The 23,869-nt window shown below is 39.0% G+C and overlaps 1 protein-coding gene across 2 annotated transcripts in view; it reads right to left on the bottom strand.

Annotated features, from left to right (window-relative positions):
- The window catches only part of BMS1 (BMS1 ribosome biogenesis factor), a 38,509-nt gene extending 15,029 nt beyond the window's left edge, over nucleotides 1-23,480 (bottom strand). The window contains exons 1-14 of one of the 2 annotated variants that reach the window (XM_069068362.1): nucleotides 23,335-23,480; nucleotides 19,642-19,843; nucleotides 18,834-19,024; nucleotides 14,439-14,518; nucleotides 12,457-12,645; nucleotides 11,925-12,067; nucleotides 11,317-11,438; nucleotides 10,784-10,980; nucleotides 9,911-10,050; nucleotides 8,240-9,012; nucleotides 7,968-8,069; nucleotides 7,260-7,414; nucleotides 4,284-4,365; nucleotides 1,057-1,148 (exon numbers count right to left, since the gene is read on the bottom strand). In XM_069068362.1, coding sequence (XP_068924463.1) covers nucleotides 1,057-1,148; nucleotides 4,284-4,365; nucleotides 7,260-7,414; nucleotides 7,968-8,069; nucleotides 8,240-9,012; nucleotides 9,911-10,050; nucleotides 10,784-10,980; nucleotides 11,317-11,438; nucleotides 11,925-12,067; nucleotides 12,457-12,645; nucleotides 14,439-14,518; nucleotides 18,834-19,024; nucleotides 19,642-19,817 — 2,442 coding nt within the window. In that variant the 5' untranslated portion in view covers nucleotides 19,818-19,843; nucleotides 23,335-23,480. The remainder of the gene's footprint in view (nucleotides 1-1,056; nucleotides 1,149-4,283; nucleotides 4,366-7,259; nucleotides 7,415-7,967; nucleotides 8,070-8,239; nucleotides 9,013-9,910; nucleotides 10,051-10,783; nucleotides 10,981-11,316; nucleotides 11,439-11,924; nucleotides 12,068-12,456; nucleotides 12,646-14,438; nucleotides 14,519-18,833; nucleotides 19,025-19,641; nucleotides 19,844-23,334) is intronic. The other variant, XM_069068363.1, reaches the window with a different exon arrangement.
- Nucleotides 23,481-23,869: the final 389 nt, after the last annotated feature.

Below are 23,869 nucleotides of genomic sequence, written 5' to 3'. Positions count from 1 at the left end.
GGGGACAGATTCGGGTAAATTATCTCATATAAAAGAGGCAAGAGAAAACGGTTACAATGGAGGGGAAGAGCAGGAAGGTGAAAGGGAATGAGACAACCTTATTCTCATTTAATTTGGCCTAAGGAGGGAATAACATACACACTCAATTGGGTATCTAACCCTACAGGAAAATAAGGGGGTAGGGGATAAGAGGGGGGTGATAGAAGGGAGGGCAGATTGGGGGAGAGGTTAGTTAGAAGCAAACATTTTTGAAAAGAAATAGGGTCAAAGGAGAAAACAGAATAAGGGGCGGGATAGGATGGAGGGAAATATAGTCTTTCATAATATAACTACTATGGAAATGATATACACATGTACAATATATATAGAATTGCTTGTCTTCCCAGTGGGGGTGGGTAAGGAGGAAAGAAGGGAAAAAATCTGGAGCTCAAAGTTTTAAAAATAAATGTTTAAAAAAAAATTTGGTTTTTTTTTTACATGCAACTGGGAAATAAGATATACAGGCACTGGGGTATAGAAATCCATCTTGCCCTATTATAAAATTAGGGGGGTGATGGGGGAGGATATAAGAGAGAACAGAATGGGGGAAGGGGTATTGAGTAGGCTTGCTATTTTAGGATGGGGGTAGGGGAAAGATGAAGAGAAAAAAACTGTAACTCAAAATCTTGTGGAAATGGATGTTGAAAACTAAAAGTAAATTAAAAACTTTTTAAAAATTAATTAATTAAAAAGAAAGGAGTAATGATAGAATGAAGGACAATCAACTTTGTGGGTGCTTCCTATTCAATCTTGTATGATCCCCTTCAAATGAAGGAAAAAATCTAGAAAATTCCTGATCATGGAGGGTAATGGCAACCAATATGAATATTGAGATGATTCCTGCTTCAACCCCAATTTTTTCAGTAAATAGGGGAAGGTCCAATATGTCACCCCACCTCTTTAAAACCTAACCCATCCTCTCCCCCCAGCCACAGAGACAGTCAGTAAATCTTCCTTCTACAGAAGGGGCTTGTGTGCTAGAAAGAGGGTCACATTGAAAGGTAATAAAAAACATACCTCTTCCTCTTCCTCTTCATCCTTTGGCTCAGCAGATTTTCCCTTGTGTACATCCCCAGTCTCCAGGTCTTCAAAGTCACCATAGAGCTCTTCTGTAAAAAAAGAACCATCAAAGAATGACTGTGAAACCCACAATTCCACATACTTCACACTGAGCCCCCATCACCTGACACTTTTCTTTCAAGATTCACTACACAGAAACAGGCCCCCCTTTTCTTCTTTCCATTGCCAGAGTTCTGCATTCTTTGCCTTCTTTCAACAAATGCAAGCCATCTGTTAAGCACCTACCAGGGAAAAGGAAGACAAAAATACAGCAGCCTTTTCCCTCAAAGAGTTCACAGTCATTTGAACCAACACACAGAGAAGGCAAACTGTGGGGTGGGGGGAAGAACATTGCCAACTATGGCAGGGATCTCTGCTTTTTGTGTATCGTGGTCCTTTCTAGAGTTTGGTGAAGCCTATGGACCCCTGCAGAATAGTGTTTTTAAATGCATAAAACACAGGGGATTACAAAGAAAACCCAATTATATTGAAATAGATTATCAATAATAGATTATTATGAAATAGATTATTTTTTTTTACTGTTCAGATACCAACTCCATATAAGAACCCTTGCACTAAGAGGTTGTAAGGAAGGTTTTACAGAGACAAAAGGAAAGAGTGCATTGAGAAGGAGTCAATAATGTTGGGAGATGGCAAGAGGTAAAGGAGAAGGTCAGAAAAAATGTCACCAGCTTTGGCAGCAAGAAATCACTAGTAACTTTTGAGATAGTGCTCCTTACTGGATGAAGGGGTCATCAGAAACCAGATTCTAAAAGGCTAAGAGATGAATGGATAGAGAAAGGGAAGTGCAGCATATATATCAGGGGTGTCAAACATAAGCAGAAATGGAGGCCACTTAACCATACCTAAAGGATCCTTGCAGGTCACAAACTAGCTCTATTTTAAAAAGTAAGATTATCCATGTTTTATTGTACTTGTTTATTCTGTTAAATATTTCCCAATCAGACTTTAATCAGGTTTGTGGCATGTACCCGGGAGCATTGTGGGCCACCTGTGTTTGACCCTTTGGTGAATATGACACTTTTTAGGACATTTTTGGCAGTGAAAGAGAAGACAAGATATTTCTAGGACAACCCGAGAAGCTGATAGTTTAAGGATGGGGAAGAAGCTAGTAGATGGAGATGATAAAGGTAAAGTTATATATATGTGACAGAGACAGAGAGAAAGAAAAAAATATGATGGAAGGTAACGAAGAAGTATTTTGTTTGACTTTTCATATTTGTTAAAAGGGTACTTCTACCCCCACCCCCCCAGGGGGGAAGGAGACAAGAGTAGGAATAGGGTTGTCCCCTCCAAAAAAGGAAAACAGGTCACCAAGGAAATTATTTTAAGATGCACAGGCCAGAAAGATAGAAAGGAACCATGGAAAGGCAGGTCAGTTTTGAAAGTTAAATGTTCAACTTCACATAGACTTAAAAGAAAAGCAGGCTTTACACACTATTCAGCTTCACATTCAATCCTTTTTTCTGTTTTATGGAGGTGCTCTTTTTATCTGGTGTTTTATGTTCAGAATTCTTTTTTTTAAAGCTACTACACTAGCTCAGAATGACAGAAGGGATAAATTCCCTGAGGAAACAAGGAAATATGAGAATAAAGTACATGTCACCTGGCTGACCTTGACAAGAAGGAGTCTTCCTCAGATACAGGAGCAAAAGAAGAAAGGATGGAGACAGAGACGGGTTCTGAGGAAAGCCGTACAAAATGAAAGCTCATGAATGGCATCAATTTTCTCAATAAATTAAGAGAAGTTGTCTGCTTAAGAAAAGTAGGACTGGGATGGAGAGGGGAATGAGGACAGCTGTTTGGATACCTACCGAAGGGATTATGTTAGTTCATCAGGGAAGAATCAAATGACTGCAGCATAGTAAAGAGCTTGCTGACCTTACATAGCATGAATTTCTATAAGACCAGATAAAACACAGTCATCTGACTGCTTTTAGCATTGTTGCAGGGACAGAGAAAGCAGATGGCGGGTGAGACTCTAAGGCTGAAAGTTGGCAGGGCATAAACGGTAGAAGAACAAAAGTGCAGGGGATTCAAGGGTGGCAAACAGTACAGAGCTGAACTAGTTAACTAAAGGGCTGCCGCTCTATTTCAGGTCCTCATCACCTCTCACCTGGACCACTGCAAAAGCCTCCTCACTGTTCTCTCTGCCCCAAGCCTCTCCCAAATCCAATCCATCCTCACAAAGCCTACAATAGAATGGTCCTACAGTGCAGATTGGACTATGTCACACATATACCATCTCCTAACTAGAACAACTCAATTACCCTTGGGATCAAATATAAATTCCTTTGCTTGGCATTATTTAATGTTATTTATATCATATTAAAATACTTATATTATTTAATATGCCATCTTACCTTTCTAGTACACTTACACCTTACTTTCTTCTACATTCTGGTATCCCATCACAGACTACTTGCTTTGTGGTTCCCCCTCTCTGGGCCTTTGTCCTGGCTGTAGCCCCAGGCCTGAGGTGCTATCCCTCCTTATCTCTGCCTCCTGGAAGACTAAACTTCTTCCAAAACTTGGCTTAAGTGCCACCCTCTGAAGGTGGCCTTTCCTACACCCCCCCAGATGCTAGTGCAAAGTTTCTTAATGTTTTTGTGTCATAGATCCCCTTAGTTTATGGAAATCTTTTCCAAATAATGCTTTTAAATGCACAAAATACATAGGATTACAAAGTAACAAAAATATCATTGCAATAATAATAAAAAAAAATTTTTTTAGGTTCACAGATCCCAGGTTTAGAACTCTAATGCCAAAGCTTTCCCCTCCAAAATTATCCTGTATTTGACTATATACATCTGTAGTCTATGCATACATGTTGTCTCCTGCGTTAGAATGCAAGCTTCATGAAAGCAGGGAATGTTCCTATCTTATTTCTGTATCTTTGGGGTCTAGACCAGTACCTGGTATCAAACAGGTGCTCAACAGACGCTAGAATGACTGATGAATGAAAGAGCCAGATTAGTCCTGGTCACTAGGGTCAGAGCTCTTTAGAGGTTACTTTAGACTACCAATGATTTAAAATACGATAGAAAAGCAGTTTTTCAAAATCACTGACTTTTCAAGTGAGGTAACGGGAATGAAAGCATTTCCTAGATGCCAATGCACCAAATAGAAGTAGGTATTTGCTAAATATTTGGCTGCTTACTTACCATCATCGTCCAAAAGTTTCTGTGCATCTTTATCTGCTTCCCATTTTCCAGTCACAAAGCAGTCTCGAATATTGTTCATCACCTCATATGAAAAAACAAAAATCAGTATTTAGATCATGGGCACCAAAACACTTCATATAAACTTCCTAGTTACCACACAGCAATATGGTTTACATTTGCCTCTGGCTCTTACTTTCCCAAGAAATCTTACATCTACTCTCTTTTGTCCTAAAGGCTAAGCTTCTCTTTGATGCCTGCCTTGAGCACAATATGGAGCCAAAGTGAGGCAGAGATGTGAAGTGACTTACACAAACTGGCATCAGAGTATGGTAATGCTACCAAGTCCCACAACTTGTCCAAGATCACAGTCAAACAGACAACACAAAGAAAAGGGTCCTTGCTACATTTCTAATTCCAATCATTAAGAGCTTGACAATAAAATTTGAAACTTCCCTCCCATTTTTCCCCTTTTCATTTAATTTCAACAAAATGAAATTTTTGCAAAGACATTTTTCACAGCCTACCCCAACATCCCTCTAAGCCAGGGACTCTTAGCCTTTTTCTGTGTGTTCCAGCAGGGGGCCCTCCACACACACACAGTGTGATAAAGACTATGGACCCTTCCTAAGAATGTTTTTAAATAGATTAAAAACCAAAACCAAAATAAAAGAAAAACTACAGAATTACTAAGGAAACCAATCATAATGAAAGAGAATTATTGGGAAAGAATTTTAAGCCATGAATACAAACTCCTTTTCTAAACAAAATAGTCCCTTAACCATTACCTCTAGGTCCAGTTGTATCACAGAAACTAGCTCACTTTTTTTTACAGTTGACTAAGCCCCTACTCAAGCCCAAGTAATTAGGTTTCCCCCTTAATTAGCCTGTGATTTTGTTCCTTCCAGCTCAGTCCCCCACAAACTGGGCTGCTCCTTAACTTCCCTACTGGGCACTACAGGGACTGAATTTCCTACCTCTAAACCCCAATATGTAGCACTTGCACTACAACACAACTCCAATAATAACCAGCTTGACCCTCTGCTGTTTGCCTGTCCTGCCCACTCCTGGAATCACTGCCTTGGTCTGGAATCTACATCTCACCGATCCTTTCTCCTATGGTTTCTTTCACCTCCAAGTTCTGGGCCAACCTTCACACTTCTCTCCCTAGTTCTCCAAAATAACCAAATGCTGGTCATGTTCCCATGTTCAAGACACCCAAGTTTGTTTAATCTTTGGGTCTGTCTGAACTCCTGGTTAAGGCCCTGCCCTGGTGAAGGACATCCCACTGCTACCAAGCCCAGGTTCTAACCACAATTATCACACTCTACCTAACTGAAGAACTTAATAATAGGAAATAATAATAATTAAAGATTAATGATAGGGAAAACAACAGCATTAACCAGAGCCTAAGGTGTTATTCCCAATAATGAGAGGCTATAGGGATATAGAAGAGAAAATTTAAATAGACTCTTTTCAAATGAGAGAAAGTAACTCTTCTGACACTGTTTTAAAAGAAGGTTCAAACTCAGGTCCAGCCAACCTCTATAGTCAACAGCTTTCATTACTACTGGCAATTACTTTATCTACAACAAAAACTAAGAATTTTAATCTCTTATTTTCTTGCTAAAACTATATATCAAAGCACCCAGCACAGAGGATACCACTAACACATTTTGTCCAGTATCTTCATGTTTTCATCTAGGAAGGGCCCACCATCTTGATATATGCAATCAACCAAAGGTACAGATAAATCTAACTACACTGGGGGCACACTCTTGATTTTCCTCATGTAGAAACTATGCCAATTTGTGTGAACTGTAGTTATCAAAAGCCACACTGCTGCTATTCCCATTTTGTAGTATATATTAGATAGACTTAAAAAAAATGTTCTTGATCAAAAAACAAGGTACAGAGGCGAGAAAACTTAAAGGCAAAAACACAAATCTTTATAATAACTTCCATTCAGAGCAAAACAGAGACATTCAAATTAATGCCAGAGAGGGATAGTTATCTATCTATAGAAACTCAAGAATTACAGAATCATAGAATTTTAAAGCTGGCCCTTAGAGATTTTCTAGCCCACCTTTCTCAATTTCACAGGTAGGGTTTTGTTTTTTTGCCCTATGGAGTATTAAGACTCACTTAAATTCTCTGGTCCTCAGTTTCCTCAGCTATAAAATGAGGCAGATGGATTAATCTGATTGCTAAGGTCCCTTCTAGCTCTAAAATTCTATGTAACTCCATGTATAATCAAAAAATGGGAAAGTGAAATGGTGTCAAATATACTTTTCACATAGCTTTGGCTGGGCGTGGCTAGGTGGCACACTGAATAGAGTACTGGCCCTGAAGTCAGGAGGACCCGAATTCAAATCTGGCCTCAGACACTTAACACTCACTGTTAAGCTGTGTGACCTTGGGCAAGTCACTTAGCCCCAATTACCCTGCCTTTCCCCCTCTAAAAGAAAAACAAGAAAAAAAAAAAAAAAATATATATATATATATATATATATATATATATATGTATATATTTCTCACATAGCTATGGCTCCCCACCAATATAGACCACAACCCCTTACAGCTTGACAGATGGTTTTTGAGACCCCGCCAAACCAGGGACAAGTCTCCCCAAATGAGAGCTAGGTTGATCCTTGTACAAATAATATTTAATAAATATGACTGGGAAATCTCAAAACACACACCCAGAAAAGTTAGGAATCAGAATCAGTGATCCTAAAGAGAATTCCTGGCACACCCCAGAAAGTTAAAAAAATTTCTCCTCTCTAAGGATGAGTGATATACCCACAGACACAACGGTTTAATCTGCAACAATATTATCCTCAATAATCACTAAACCCTTCACAGACATGAAGGATCCATGCTCAGCTAAGCAGAGCATAAAGCAATCCGTTTCCAGGAAGAGCCAGGTCTCTCAAAGAACAACGCATGGAGGTCTGTCTGCATTCCTACATGTCTTACCTCCTCTAAATCCCAATCTTGTGGTGATTCCACAGGAAACTTGGAACAGTCCAAAGAGTCAGCCTTTCGCTTGGACTCTTTGTCTGGCCGACTGACACGGAACAAGCCTCCGAGCTCTTCATTCTCATCACCTTCTTCATCATCATCCTCGGCCACTAAACGAATACCAATGGGAAAGGTATGAACTACAACTCCATAGTAATCCCCTTCAAGGGAGAGAATTTAGCAGAGGCAAGACAAAAGTGAGAAACCAGAGGATTTGAGTTCTAATTTTGCCTGAGCATTTTCAGCCCTAAGACACAGGCCAGTCATTCATTTTCTGTTTCAAAACTACCATCTGGAAAATGCTATGTAATGTCACTAAAAATAATTTTCTTATGAGTTGATGTCAAAATATTTTAAAAAACAACATGGCTTTTCCTCTCCCCTTCTTTTCTATTCTAAGTATGTGTGGCAGAAAAAATGAATATTCTGAAATGTAAGGTTTATGAAAGCAAAAGACAGCAATAATTTTTAACCCATTTGTCAAATATGAAACATTTGAAAAAATATCACTAATTTACCCAGTAGCTAGTACCTATGGCTATGAACTAGCCCTCCCCAAAACAAAATTCCAGGCTCCATTTTCATCACCGCTTTGGGAAGCCAACATGCTATTAAGTTAACAGACTTGGTTCCGGGCCACAGCTGTTTGGTCTTTTGACATACCTGTCCCATAAATAAGCTTTCGAAGGTTGGGAGTTGCCTGCTGCTGCCTCAGGAAGGCCTCAGCGGCCTTTCTGGAAAGACCTTCCTTCCACTTGAGAGCCCCTAGAAGCACAAACAACAGGACTGTCAGTGTCTTTTCAGCCTTCAGGTCCCCAAGCCTGTATGTGCATCAGCTTTCCATTCTTCATGAGACAAGCAAAAGCCACATCTCAGTCTTCTCATTTGATTAGATGAGACAAGGAAGCTGAGTGTCAAAAACTTCTCAAACTTACCTGTGGTTTCTGTGGAAAAGTCAATCTCCTCATCATATTCCTCCTCTTCTTTCAACAAATCTTCCACCTCAAGACTCTCGTCTTCCAGGAGGTGAACGCCCTCGCCTGTGCGATGCTGGCATTTCTCAAGCCTTTTCTTAGCACCTTGCTCTGTGCCTGAACCTTCTTCCAGTGAATCAAGACACGAGTCTTCTTCAGATTCCACATCTGATGCAAATGCCTCTTCAGCTGTACAATGACCGGAGTCTGTAATGGTGAGGGCTGCTTTCATCACTGAAGCCTTAGTTTCTAGACTCTGATTACTTTGGGACTTTCCTGGGACAACTTTATCAACAGTTTCTCTCACTGCCTTTGACTCTGAGATTTCCTCATCACTCTCTGCTTCTTCAGATGACTCCTCTTCTTGACTGCTTTCATCAGCTTCATGAGATTCCCCTTCCTCACCTGAGCTCCTCTCAAGGTCATCATCACTATCAGCAAATGCAGGCAGATCCATCTGGACATCTTCTTCCATCTCCTCTAGCTTGGGTCGTTTGATTCTCCTAATAGTCTGTTCTTTACTGTGAAATTCATTATCAGATTCTTCCTCATTTGCTTCATCATCACTGGAATCATTTCCCACCATTTCTTCCTCAGGCATTTCTTCATCTTCACCGTCATCATCATCACCATCACTATCTTCATCCCCATTTTCCTCACCACTAAAGATTGCTTTCCGACGAACTCGACCAGTTTCAGGGTCTACTTGTCTCTCCTCTTTTGGCATCAGAAACCTGTACTCCCAAGCAAGTATACAACAACTTATTTGCACAGAACTAGTTAGATAGGAACTGTTAATACTTTCCATGAACATGCATAAATAACACTATTGAGAGTACATCATGCATCACTTTCTATATAAAAATGATTTATGATCGGTTTAAGACCAGTAAGTTTGTACTTAGCTAGTAACTTCCACAAACATAATAAACTTCAAACCCTTCATGAACATGGATTCTCACAAGAAACACAATAGTTGAAATCCATAGAACAGGGACAGGGGATAAAGGATAGGGCCTGGAGCTGGGACTTTATTCACAGAGGTAACTCCTGCATGAAGAAACTTACTCCACCAATGCCAGTTGGCATGTTCTCTAAAAGTAAGAGTATCAGAGCAGGGGTTCTAAATGTTTTCTGTGTCATAGACCTCTGAAAAAGGCCAACTTATAAACTTCACCATATACTTGGTGAAGTATATGGACTCCTCAGAATAACAAGTTTAAACACGTAAAATAAAATACATAGGATTATAAACTAAATTAATTGTAATTAAATAGTTTATAAAAGCATTAAGAACAAAAACACAAGTTCATAGCTCTCATTCAGAATGTCGGTCAAGAGCTGCCCAACCCCCTGAGATATTAAGTCATTTGCAGGGTGCCATACAGTGAGTATATATCAGAGACAGGACCTGAACCCAAGATCCTAGATCCAAGGCCACAATGACTTTCTCTGTTGAAATTCACACACAGGAAGTATTGCTGTACCATCAACTAATCATCATAGAACTACGAGGTCAGAAAGTTTGAGAAAGCTTATGGGATTATGCAACTCCTCAATTAATCAGACCTTTTACAGTTATTTTGGCCACAAGAAGAATATATCTCCTAAAGAAACAGAAAGAAAGCTTACCCTTGGTTTTCTACTTCCTCTAACCCTAAGGGTTTAGAATCTGAGAAAAGTGACACTTTACTTGAAGCCATTTTGGCATCAATGGTAGAATGTGTGGAAATGAGGCTCTGGACCAGCTCATGAGTTGGCCTCAACTCCTCCTGTCAAGAAAACCAAGAAGAGAAGACTACTGTTATAAAAAAAATTGATGTGATCACAAAGAAAAATTTGTTAGTTTAAAAGAACTTTTTAAATTACATGAGAAATGATTACATCACAAGAAGTTTCTTGTCCGGGGCGGCCAGGTAGCACAGTGAGTAAGAGCACCGGCTCCAGTGTTGAGAAGACCTGGAGATCGAATCCCGGGCTCAGACACTTAGCACCCACCTAGAAACACCTGGCTGTGTAACCTTGAGCAAGTTACTTAACCCCAATTGCTTAGGGGCGGCCAGGTGGCTCAGCGAGTAAGAGCACCGGCTCTAGTGTCGGGATGACCCAGATCAAATCCCAGCTCAGATACTCAGCACCACACCCAGAAATAACTGGCCATGTAACCTTGAGCAAGTTACTTAACCCCGATTGCTTTATAAAAAAAAAAGAAAAAGAAGTTTCTTGTCCAACGAGTAATATATAACCTACCTAACCTAACCCCATCCCCCCAAACCTCAATCCTCAGGATTAAAAAAATGGAAGAGCAATAAAAAAGAACTTTTTACATTAATAAAGTAAGATCAATAACCAAAAAGACAATTCTATCTCGAGATTGTGGACAAAAAAAGATAAATATGAAATTCCTTTTAAAAAAACTTTATTTGTTTAAATTTGTTTTATTTGCTTTAAAATGACATCTGAAAGAAATGAGGAAAAATTCAAAGCAAAAAAGTCCTCCCTTACCTCTTCATCTTGAAAAGCATGACTGCCCCCAAGATCAACATACACTGCATCCTTATCATATAACACGCCACCAACTCCAGATAGAGGTGCGTAAACCAACTTCTCTTTCTCATTTAAACCTCGCTTTTTTTGGTGGTCTGGAAGAGCACAAGGGTCTGGCAAAAAACTGACATTACTCACATTAAAATCTCCTACACCTAGGATACAAAGCAATAGGAAAGACATCAGCATTTACACAAAAGATAATCTACTGGAAAACTATATTATACCCTCAAAACTTAAGTGCTTAAAAAAAAAGCAGATAAAAAATTGTAATAAATACGCAAGAAATAAAATCCCCTCGATACTAGATACTGCACTCTTCTAGGTGAAGGGTCACCCTCTCATTAAGTACAGAAGAAAAAGTTTCCATGAAATGATGTTTTTCTTGAAATACCTAATAAAGTTTATTTCTTACATTACGTTTTGGGATTATTTATCAGTGTCAGCAGTCACTGTGCCCCAGTGCCCTCCAGACAGCACAAGGCCGGTACCTGGCATGTGGATCTGGCCCTTAGCCTTCAGGTGCGCCCCTCTTAGATACCCATACAGAGACACCTTTCTGTCACACTTAGTATTCAATCGGATATCTTCTGGATTAGTCAGATCTTCCATCCTGGGAGGGAAAAAAAGGAAGATCAGGATGCCCCTCGCGGATGCAGCAGCGTCACAGGAGAAAGACAGAGTCTGAGTTATCACAAGACCTGAAACCTAGTTCTCCTATTAACTACTTATTTCTCTACAGTCCGCAGGGTCCTTCTCTGTAGAAGGAAGGGCGGAGATGAGACATTCTCTAACGTCTCATCAGACTCCGAATTCTGTGGTGCTCTCTGCTTTCAAGCCTCATGATTCTAAGGGGTCAATGCATGACACCACCTTTCACCACAGCACTGAGCTCACAAAGCTGTTGTAAAGATCAAATGAGCTAACAAATGGAAAGTACTTTTTAAACCTTAAAGAACTCTAACGCATAAACACTATCTAGCTATTATCATTATCATAGTCTGGTTCTAACCAATCTCCCTTTAAAATATATTGTTTACCAAACATCGTTATCACTCCTGCTTTCTGACAAAATGAATTAAATGAAAAGTACCTTTACCTGTCTGCTAGAATATAAGGATGAGAGGTTTGCCATGTGAGAGGCCGAAACTTCATAACTGTGATAAAGCGCCCCAGATTGTGAATTTCCTGATTTTGATATTCACCATGGACCATCCCAGAGAGGTAGAAGAGCTTGGCACCCTACAGGGGTAAAAACCAAAGACAAGATAGCACTTCACTCTTTTCCACATTGCTAAAATGACAACAGTGGAGGTAACTCGTTAGGCCCCAGCTTACTCATCTGTAAAATGAGGATGGATTAAATGATTTCAAAGGTCTCTTCCAGCACTAGAGTCTGCTTTCCTTCAAAAGGATAACAAGATAACAGGTTTAGTCAAAATAGTCAATAAACATTTCTTGAGGGCCTACCTTGGGCCAGACACTATTGCTAAGATTTCAGAAGTCACCTAGACCAGCCCCTTCATTTTACAAGGAAGAGTCCTAAAGCCTAGAGAAGTTAGAAAGAACAAGGATCAAGGTGCTCAAGGAGATATGTAATATAGGTACCAAATTTTAACTCTGATACCTACTGGATAGACTTCCGTCCAAAACCTGTGTTTTAATCTCTTCTTGGTCTTCTTTAGCTGCTTGTTATTCTTGAAGGTGTCAAGGTGTGTGAGGATACCCATGATTTTAGGGAATCCATGTACTTGGCAGATGTTTAGAAATTCAAATGTTTCCATTTCAAACCCAAAGCTGGCATCAATAAGCATGAGAACCTGAAACACAAAAGAGCAGTCAATTACCTGAGACACAAGATTCTCTTTAGACAATCACACTGACAAGGAAAACAGTCTTTGGTTCCACTCTCAACGCATCTCACTATCCACCAACAATCACAATCTTCCACCTTGAGAATTTGAATGTATTAGGAAAAAAATAGGTAAAAACAGAACCTTCTCATGCTTCTTTACTTTTAAGAGTACTATATAAAGTTTAGTACTTTGTAAAGTACTTTTAGATCTAAAAATATAAACTATAGGTCGCTAAGCAGCCATCCTCCCATTCAACCTAGAATGGCAACGAAAAAATATTAAGAGAATGTAGAATCCTATATAAAGCCAAATGACTTTTTCCAATCTCAGTTTGAGAAAAACAAATATTGCCAAAGAAATTATCTTAACAGATTTCCCATATAGCTGTTTAAGAATTGTTCCACTAGTGCTGGTCCAGGAAGTAATTTGAAAAAGCATAGAAATCAGACTGAAAATGTGTATAGGTGATGCTCTTTACAAAAATATAACATACATACAAACACAAATTCAAATTTACAACAAAGATAAATATTGGAGATGATTTAATATCAAACTCCTCTACCTTTTTAAGATATAATAGAACTAGGGGCGGCCAGGTGGCTCAGTGAGTAAGAGCACCAGCCCCAGAGTCGGGATGACCTGGGATCGAATCCAGGCTCAGATACTTAGCACCACACCCAGAAATAACTGGCCGTGTAACCTTGAGCAATTGCTTAAAAAAAAAAAAAGATATAATAGAACTAAATGCATTTTACTAAAATGCATTTTACATATACCTTTACATACACAAATATTAGTAGCAAGAACAAGATACATCTGAATACAATAAAAGCATTAAGTCTCAATCAATAAGCATTTACCAAATAATTAGTAGGCTCTGTGTCAGAAACTGAAGAACTAAAGAGCAGCTAACATTTATCTAGTGTTAACATTTTCAAAGCACTTTCTATTTGTTATCTCAGTTGAACTTCATGAAATCCCTGTGAGATAGGTTATTATTATTCCCAATTTACAGAGGAAGACTCAGATTAACCAGTCTTCCCAGGGCCAAGTGTCAAGGTACAGCATTTAAACTTAGGTCTTCCTGAGTCCAAGTCCAAGGCTCTATGCATTACATCACCTGGCTACCAGAAATGAAACAGCCTATGCCTTCAACAAACTTACATTATATCGAGAGAGATCACACATTCAAAAATAAACATATATGAGGCAATTTGCTTTATTTAGGGATTGGAAAAGCACTAGCATAGAGGTGGGGATGGGAAAGCTAGGAAATACTTCAAATAGAAAGTAGCATTTGAGTTGATCTTTGAAAGGAACTAGGAATTCTAAGAGGCAATAGTGAGGAGAGAGTGCATTAAAATTATTACAAAGGCATGGAGAACGGAAAATCTCTTTGTCAGCTGTGTGGAAGGGAGACTAGAAAGGGGAGATATTTCAGGCAGGGAGACCAATTAGTAAGTCATTTCAACAACAGAGCTAAGAGGAGATGAAGTTCTGCACTAGGATGTTAACCACGGGAAGAGAGGGGAAAAGACAAGTATAAGAGATGTAGCAGCAGAAATCACAAGATTTGGCAACTGGATATATGAGTAGAGTGAAGAGTCAAGAATAACTGAAGTTTTGAAACTGGGAGACTGGATGGCAGTCCCTTCAGCTGAAACAGGAAAAGGGGGGTAAGGAAAAGACAACGAATTATTCTGTTTTAGACATGTCAAAGTCTCCAACAGAGTCTGAAGTTTTCCCTGATAACTTACCAAATCAGCCACTTTTGCCAAATCAATCATTGTGTTAATGTCACATCCACATTCAATAATGGTGAGCCGTCGTTTTTTACCTAAGAATAAAGATGTAGAAAACTTACATTTTAAAAACACTGAAAATCATTTACCTTGTCAACTGTTTTACTCATATATTTCTAAGTGTTTTCCAAAATACTGCGCTAGTTTCTGAAGTGTTGTTTTGTGTGTGTGTGTGTGGGGGGGAGTTAATAGCAAAAATTTGGAAACAGTGAGAGGCCCTTAATTGGGAATTACTGGAATTGTGGTATCTGAGTATCATGGAATTTTATTGCACTGTTAGAAAAAAATGAATGTGACAAATTCAGAGAACTATGGAAAAATGTGTACATAGTAGTGTATTTTTAAAGTAATAAACACCAAGAAAACAACATATACAACTACTGTAATAACGTAAATAAAATCATGACTAAATAGCAGTCATTAAATATGACCATTCTCAGTTCTGAAGAACAAGTGATTTAGCTCCCTCTTCTCAATCAAAAGGTGGGCAACTATGGCCATGGATGCTATGTCAATTGGTTTTTCTTAACTCTTTTTCTTTATTCCAAGTAATGTTCAATGGTGGGGGGAGGGGAGATATGTAGGAGGAATTTATAGGGATTTAACTATAGTGTGTAAACAAAAGGCATCACTGAAAATTTAAAAACATATGAAACAAAAATATTCAAATATTATGCTATAAAATGAAACAGTATGGAGGAAAATACCAAATAATTATATACTCTCAAAGACTGACACATAATAGTCTACAACAGAGTTCTTCTGGGAAAGAACTATTAAATATAATATATTAACCATAGTAACATCTATAAACATTAGCTAGTAGCACACTAAATAGGAGATCTCTATCCAATAACAAATGAACATACAATAACAAATGTCACTTTTTCTAAAAGTGACACATAACCATACTGACATTCTTGAGATATATGTTTAGGAAATGACAATCAAACAATAAAATCCATATGGCACTCAGCACAGCACAGTGGCTGGTATCCAGGAGGCACTTAATAATGACTGTTCCTCTCTCCCTTCCCCATGAGAAAATTTTATCACTAAAGAAAAGAACTACCACACATTTTCCTTGGAGAATAATGTGGGCAGAGCTGGTTTTACCTTGTCTCCAAACGCAACAAGAAACATCATTTTATGAGATAGCTGGTCATCTCACACTCAGTGCCATGTGAATATTTGCAATGAGAACATCATGAAGATAATGACAGCCTATATACCAAATGCTGATATGGATGGTGAAGCAGAAAAATCCTATGACAGCCTTCTAAGTTAAATTCATATATTCTAACAATTGATGACTTTGATGAAACTAGGGGGTAACAGCGAAAAGCACACTGAAAGTATCGGTCAGGACTAAGAAATAAAATCTGTAACTATAGACCGTGAACATTCTCTTCAGGAAGAGTCAGGAGGCACTGAACGCCCGAGCACCAAAGAAACTCACAAAAAGTGACAGAAAAGGATCACTTCCAAACGAACTTCCTCTGGCTGGATCGTCAATTTTTTGGAGCCAAGATAAAAATCAGTAACAAGTTGGAGGCAGATAGGTGGTTAGGAGGATGTAGCACCAGACCTCAAGGCACAACATGCATCTTCCTGAGTTCAAACCTAGCCTCAGACATTTAGCAGTTGTATGACCCAGGGCAAGTCACTTAACCTTGTTTGCCTCAGTTCCTAATCTGTAAAATGAGCTAGAGAAGGAATGGCAAACTACTCCAGTATCTTTGCCAAAACTCCGCAAAAAGAGGTCATGAAGAGTTGGACACACCTGAAATGACTGAACAATAAACTAGAAGAATAAAAGTCAGAAGATCTGACTCTGAGGAAATTCCAACATGACCTATTTCAACCAATTTTTGATACTCCCCCCCCCAAAAAGGAAATAGACAAAAGAAAAGACAGTAATCAAGTGTCTATTATGCATGAAAACAGCTCCTGCTCTCAATGAGCTTACAAAGTCTATCAGAAGAGATAACAAAAGGCATAAATAAGTATTACAAAACATACCAAAAGATACAAAACATATTGGACTGAAGACACTAGTAGCTAAGGGGATCTCAACAGGTCTCAGACTGAAGGTGAGAAGCAAACTGAATGATGAAGGAAATAAGGAATTCCAAGAGGCAGAGGAGAAGTGGGAGTGAACTGCAGGCACTGAGGACAACCTTAGCAAAGGGGCAGAAGATGGGAGAGTCATGTACAATCTGTATTGTTCAGGAAGTGTTTAGAGTCACATATGGGTCAAGGCAATAAAGCAATCTGAAAGTCAAACAGAGGATCTCCTTAAGGAGCACTTAAGAAAATGACACTGAGAACTGTGTGGTTGAACAAGAGGAATTAATTAGAAGGTTATTTCAACAGTCTAGGCAAAACACAGAATGGGGGTTCTGTGAGCAGAGGGGAGGAAAAAGATGGGAGAGAGAATGTAGAGGGAGGAACATCAACCGAGACTCACCATTTCCTAACATAGTTTCACTGATGTCAGTCAATACAGAGAGGAGATCAAAAGAGAATGGAAGCCTCTTCAGCAAGCAACAAAGTGAAATGGAAGCCAAAGCCACCCCTGGTTTACAAGATTTTATAGATGAACATGGGACAGCGGGAATATCAGGTGTATTCAGAATCGGCAGAATGGTTAGACTCAAGAGTAGTCTTTAATGATACACCTTCATTGGGGTGCCCCAGAAATCTGGGGTTGGTTTTGTGATGCTTAATATTTTTCAATCACCTTCAATATTAAGGTGACATAAAGCTGGAATAATACAAAGTTAACAAACTCAACAACAAATTTAGGATACAAAAACATCATAACCAGCTAGAAAACTTGGCTGAGTATAATGAAATTTAATTGAAATAAATGTCAAATCTTAGATTTTGGTTTTAAAAAAGACTTCAAAAATGCAAAATGGGATGGTATAGTTAGATAACAACTTGTCTGAAAAAGATTCCCACTCTACCTCACCATAAATATGAAATCATCTGCCAGATTCTGCCGCTTCTCTCTTCACAACTCTCCCATCCATTCCCTTCCCTCTACTCAAACACCATGCTCCTACAATATCATGCTCCTACTCAATAAATTCCAGGGACCCCATATTGCCCCAGAATCAAATATAAAATCCTCTGTATAGCTTATAAAGCCCTTCACAACCTGACCTCAGCCTATCTTTCCAGTCTTCTTGTTCATCACCTCCAGTACCTTACTCTGAGATCCAATCAAGCTGGCTTTCTCTCTGTTCCTCACCCCACAAAACTCTAACCCAAAACACAGATCAGGAACCACATTCTCCATAAAGCCTTTCCTGACACACCACCACCACCACCAACGCCTCCATGGCCTTGGAGCTATACCCTTTCTGTTTATTCTGTATGCACTTAAAGTTGGACTTGCTATCTTCCTAGTCTAAATGTAAACTCCTCCAATGTAAGGGTTGTTCCGTTCTTTGCATTTGCACACCCAGCATTTCACATCATTTAGGGCTGACTGGTCATTTTAGTAGACTAAAACTGTCACTGGTGTGACAATGGTATGATGTGGTAGGAAAGAGAATTAATGAGACCTTAAGCTGCATGAAAAGGAAGCTTCCAGAACCTGAGGTGGCAAAGCTCTCCCTGATTCTTTTCAGACTCTGCCTGACATATAGTGTATCTGGCTATATTTTAGGAGGGATACTGACAAACTGGAGAGTATGCAGAGGAAAAAAGCCTCCATTCAGAAGAGAATCAGTTGAAGAAACCAGGGATGTGTAGACTGAAGACAGCATGAGAGGTACATCAGAGCTGTCTCAAGTGTCTGAAGAAGTCTCGAGTGTGGAAGGAGAGAGGATTTATTCACTTTGGATTCAAAAGGAGGAAGGGGAACAATAGATACAATGTATAAAGAGGCAAATCAGAACAATCAAGGCAGCCAGCTGGCAGTGGATTCTCCCCCTGTGGAGGCCTACAAGCAAAGAGTGGAAGACCATTTGTGGCAGGTGTCAGACTACAAGATCTCCCAGTTCCCTTCCAACTCTTAACATTCTATGACTGAATAAAACTCTTCTTAGTAGGTGAAATTCTAAGTATAGTGATTCATTTTGTGTCAAAGTGGTGGTTTATAAAAATTACTAAGTAGTAAAAGGTGACAGATTCAAGACAGTTTACCCTATTCCAAACAGTTTAAAATCACCCTCCCAACCACAAAAGAATTCAGTTCCATAGCATATTGCTTCATTTTCAGATTAAACTAAAATAAAAGCTGATTTGTGAAATATATTCTTATATCTAAAAACTGATGGCTATAAGGAAACACAACAAAGAAATAAGCATGTGAGAATATATTAACACTCTTCATACCTGACACAATTGTTACAGGACCTCTAATTTCTGTCAGCTTCTGTCTTGTAAAATTCCGAATAAGGCACTGAATTAAAGTGCTCTTCCCAACTTTTGGAGGACCCATTACCACAACCACCACTGGTGGGGGTTCCAAGGGAGTTCGATCAACCACTGGAATGTGATGTTTTTTTGTTTTCAAGTCCTGAGTTCTATATGTAAAGAAACAAGAATAAGAAATTCACACGTACATAATCATGAATAAAAAGAAAACCTGCCAACTCCTCTATTTTACAGTGGACAAGTATATCTCAAAGCCCTGCTTGTTTCCTTTTGATAAAGAAGCAATTGTCTTCTGTTATGATTTATCAACTGGTCATGTAGATAAGACTAAAAAAACTTCAAAACTTATACTTCTGAATTCATTATGTTTAATGAAAAACAAAAGATGTGTATAGGAGTGAAGAGAAAAGCAAAAAAGCCCTTAACTGTAGTCACTGGAATCAATATTTTGCAAAGAGATCACTAAGTACCAAAAGACAATTCAAAGTCTGAGTCATAATGAAATCCTCTTTCATTATGTTAAATGTTAAGTTAACATGTTAAGTTACTTAACATAACAAGTTAAGTCACATGTTAAGTGACAAGGACAAAGCCTTTCAACATATTAACTAAAGTAATGTTCTATGATTATATGGGGGCATTACTTCACTTAAAATAGAACTAATTCCGCGTCTTTTACAGTGCTAAAATTAAATCATTCCATCTCATGGTGTTCACTGTATAAAACAAGGGAGCCATGAGACTCAAAAAGAAAAGTAGACTGTACCTGTGGAAGGACCGTGCCATCCGAACAGCCGACTGGACAGCAAAAGCCCTGGGGTTCCTCTTCCGAGCATCTTCCTCATCTCCAAGTCCTAGATCCTTCAGATGACGTTTCTTTTTCTTCTCTGCTTTTGGTCCACTGTTTTTCTTCCTATGTCTTTTTTGATCCTTGTCCTCCATGGTGATTTTTAGCAATCAACTATCACCTATATCAAAAGACAATTAGTAATCATGTTCCAATAATTCTGGATATGAAAAACCAGACAACTAGGGGGGAAAAATCCCTACCTGTATGCAAAGACTATGTGTCTGATCATCTAACAGGGTCAGAAAAGAGCTACTAAAAATTATTTCCAACTTTATTCTTCCATAAAATCTATATAAAAGATCATCTAGTTCAATTCTCTAATTTAAAAATAAACTAAGGGTTAGAAAAGTTAAATGACTTTCCCAGGGTCACAAAGCTAATAAATGTCAGAGGCAGAATTTGAATTAATATCCCTCCTGACTCCATATCCCACACTTCTTAATAGCTGAATAACTATTTAAGACATAAAGAGATAAGCATCATTTGAACTCCCGAGTCCTACAATTCCACAAAAAAACATTTGGTCTACTGAAAATGGAAAATTGTCCCTTCCTTTATAATTACAGCACAAAATATCCCAGCAAAATAATGAAGACAAAGGAAATATGTCATGTACTTGGGATCAAGTTAAAAAGAAAACAAAAATGTTCACTCAGTTCAATGAATGCTCTAAACAGTACTCACTGATTCATCCAAGTTCATACAGAATACTGATTTCTTCAGAACAAACCAAGAGGCCTGTGTAATAGTCACTCATCCCTTCCAGAAACTAGAGTCAGAACAGACCAATAGGGCATGAATCTGCATCAAACAGTTGAATGCCCCACAAAGGACAATCCTTAAGGAACAAAATACTATCACAATTCTGAGATTAAAGACATGTATATGGCTAAGGATGCTTAGGGTAAAAAGATGCCAAAAGTCCTGAGAAAAATGATGGTGCCAAAATTCATCTACTAGGGGAATTTTGCTGCCTGATTTTCCATTTCTTACTCTGAAACAGACAACAGAGGTTAGGAAAACTAGCAGAATTACAGAATCAACGATATCAGAGTTAGTCTAGCAGCAACAAATAGAAAGAGAAATTCCATTTAAAATAACTGTAGACAATATAAAATAACTGGTAGTCTACCTCCCAAGACAAACCCAGCAACCATATGAACACAATTACAAAACACTTTACATTAATAAAGTTAGATCTAAACAACTGGAAAAATATTAACTCCTCAAAGGGTAGGCCAGATCAATATAATAAAAATGACAATTCTACTTAATTTATTTATTCAGTGCTATACCAAACTATCAAAAATTATTTTACAAAATTAGGAAAAATTATCAAAATTCATCTGGAAGAACAAAAGGTCAAGAATATCAAAGGAATTAATGACAAAAAAAAGTGAAAGAAGGTAGCCTAGTTGTAGCAGATCTCAAGCTATATTATAAAGCAGTAATCATCAAAACAATGTGGGAGTGGTTAAGAAATAGTGGAAGATCAGTGGAATAGAATAGGTATGCAATATACAGCAGGTAATGACAAAAGTAATCTAGTATTTGATAAATGCAAAGAACCCAACTTTTAGGACAAGAACTTGCTATCTGACAAAAATTATTGGGAAAACCGAAAAAAAAGAAGATCAATATCTCAAGCCATATACCAAGATAAGGTCAAAATGGGTACACAAATGGACTTAAAGGGTAATACCAAAAGCAAATTAGGGGAGCATGGAATAGTTTATCTGTCAGATCTATAGATAATGGGAGAATTTATGACCAAACAGGAGATAGAGAGCATTATGGAATGTAAAATGGATAATCCTGATTATATTAAATTAAAAGTTTCTGCACAAACAAAACAAATGCAAAAAGATTAAAAGGAAAGCAAAAAACTGGGGAAAATTTTTGTGTTTCTCTAATAAAGGTCTAATTTCTGAAACTGTAAAGAATTTAGTCAATTTAGAAGAACAAAGCGGAGAGAACCTGGAACTCAAAAAATATTCTTAAATGAATTTTTAAAATATTTTTGTCTGTAATTGGAAAAAATAAAATATTAAAGAATCGTTTTTAAAAATTTTCTGAGGAGACTTTAGAGGTAATCTAATAGGTACAAAAATGTACCTACATATCTGACAAGTAGCCCTCCATGCTATGCTTAAAAACTCACAGTAAAGGGAGTCGGCTGCTTCACAACAAATTTAAGTCTCTGCAATTGCTTCTATTCCATTTCACAATAAGTACAGAAAATCTACTCCTCCTTCCACATGAGCACCTTTCAAATACATGAATAAAGCGATCATTTACCTCTCAAGTCTTTTCTTAAAGCTAAAATCCCTTTTTTACTAAATGATTGTCATATGGCATTATCTTAAGGATCTTTATCATTTTGGTCATATTCTTCTGGGCATTCTTCAGCTCATCAATACTTTTTCTAAAAAGTAGTCCCCAGAAATGAACACAATTCTCCAGCTGAGTGACCAAAGCAGAAGTGTAGCAGCACTGTCACCTATTATACCCTGGAAGGCAGTTTAAAATCTCATTAGCTCGATAAATTGCCACATCGAACTACGGACCCATATTAAAACTGAAATTCACTAAAACCCCCAATCTCTTCGGTCTGCTCTTTAGCTACGGTCTCTCCCCAACTGACCCGGCCCCACTCCCATCCCAAACTTGTGATTGTGAAGTCAATTTTTAAAAATCCAATAGAAAACTTTATATTTATCCCTACTAAATTTTATGGTATTCAATTCAGCCCAACATTCTGGCCCACTGAAATTGTTTTCTAAATCGTGACTGTTTTCCAGTGTATGAACTACCCTTCTCGGCTTCTGTCGTCCGAAAATACAAGAGGTGTCAAAAGGCTTAAAAGACAACAGGACTCTAGGGAAAGAAACCCTGTGAAACAAATGCGACACAAGCAATGGCAAAGAAGAGAACGAATACCGGACTTTTTGTTTCACAGAAAAGGTCAGAAAGACGAATCAGTGAAAGTAAGAGTCGAAGGAAACGGGAGACAAGACAGAATGGAGAAAGCACCCTCCCTCCAGAACCACAAATTCTCCAAATCTTCCTCATTCCCGCCCTCAAGCTAGAGAAGGAAACGGCAAACCACGTCAGTGTCTTTGCCAAAAACCACCAAAAACCAAAACCCCAAACGGGGTCAGCAAGAGTCAGGCGCGACTGAGAACGGACCAACAACCAACACGGGACGACGGGCGGACATCCGGCCCGCAGCACGTCTCACCTGGGGAAGCCTCTGGCCGCTCTCTGCCTCGGCTTCCCCGTCTGTAAATGGCTCAGGGAGCGGAAGGCAGGAGGAGCCACACGAAAGGCGAGATAAACTGGAGCGATCACCGAAGCCCCCTTCCCACTTTCTGGAACCCGAGGACCCGAATCCGTTCGTTACCCCCACCGGGCTGGGGGAGGAGGAGCGACTCCCGCGCGGGACACGAGGATGGGGTGGGGTAAGGTGGCGTGGGGAGGGGCGAGGGTCTCTGGTTGGGTAGCTCCCCAGTCCCGGGCCCCCCAGAGACCGTGGGGCTCTCCACAGACCACTACCCTTGCTAGTTAGCCCCCAGCCCCGGGGCCGCTATTGGTCAGCCTCCTGCTCACCTTCGGCCCGTAACTACCTTCTCTTCTCTTCTGTCCACCTGCAGCCGTTACTGGTACCCACAGTGACCACCGTCCTCCACTCCGCATGGACACCGCCGGAAGCGGAAGTACGTTTTGTGCTTTCTTCCCTGCCTCCCCCAAGACTGTGGAACAAAGTTCCCGGAGAAAAAGGAAGGGACAGCTTTTCCCGAGACACAGAGACTGAGACGCATTTGATTGGTTGGCGCCAGAGCGCCAGCACGCATGCGCACTGTCAGGAGTATGCTAGAGTGGTCAGAGCTGACTCAAGAGATCCTAGCAGGTGGTCCAGTGTTCTTAGCGTCCTCCTTAAAGTGCGAGGTAGGAAACCTTGAGTCTGATCTTTTCCAACCTTTGACCAGAGGGATTCCACTTAATAGCAAAACATTTCTGGACGCTCACGTGGTAGTATAACCACATATAGACATAGATATTAAACCGTTTATATATATATATATATATATATATATATATATATATATATATTATATATCTATAACGGTGTCAATGTGTATAC

Source organism: Petaurus breviceps, unplaced genomic scaffold (genome assembly GCF_028583685.1).
Source record: "Petaurus breviceps papuanus isolate PSGF00001 unplaced genomic scaffold, PetGlider_PUasm1.0 90762, whole genome shotgun sequence".
NCBI classification, from domain to species: domain Eukaryota; kingdom Metazoa; phylum Chordata; class Mammalia; order Diprotodontia; family Petauridae; genus Petaurus; species Petaurus breviceps.
The sequence above is the reverse complement of the archived record's forward strand: the minus strand, read 5'-3'. Positions and strand labels throughout refer to the sequence as shown.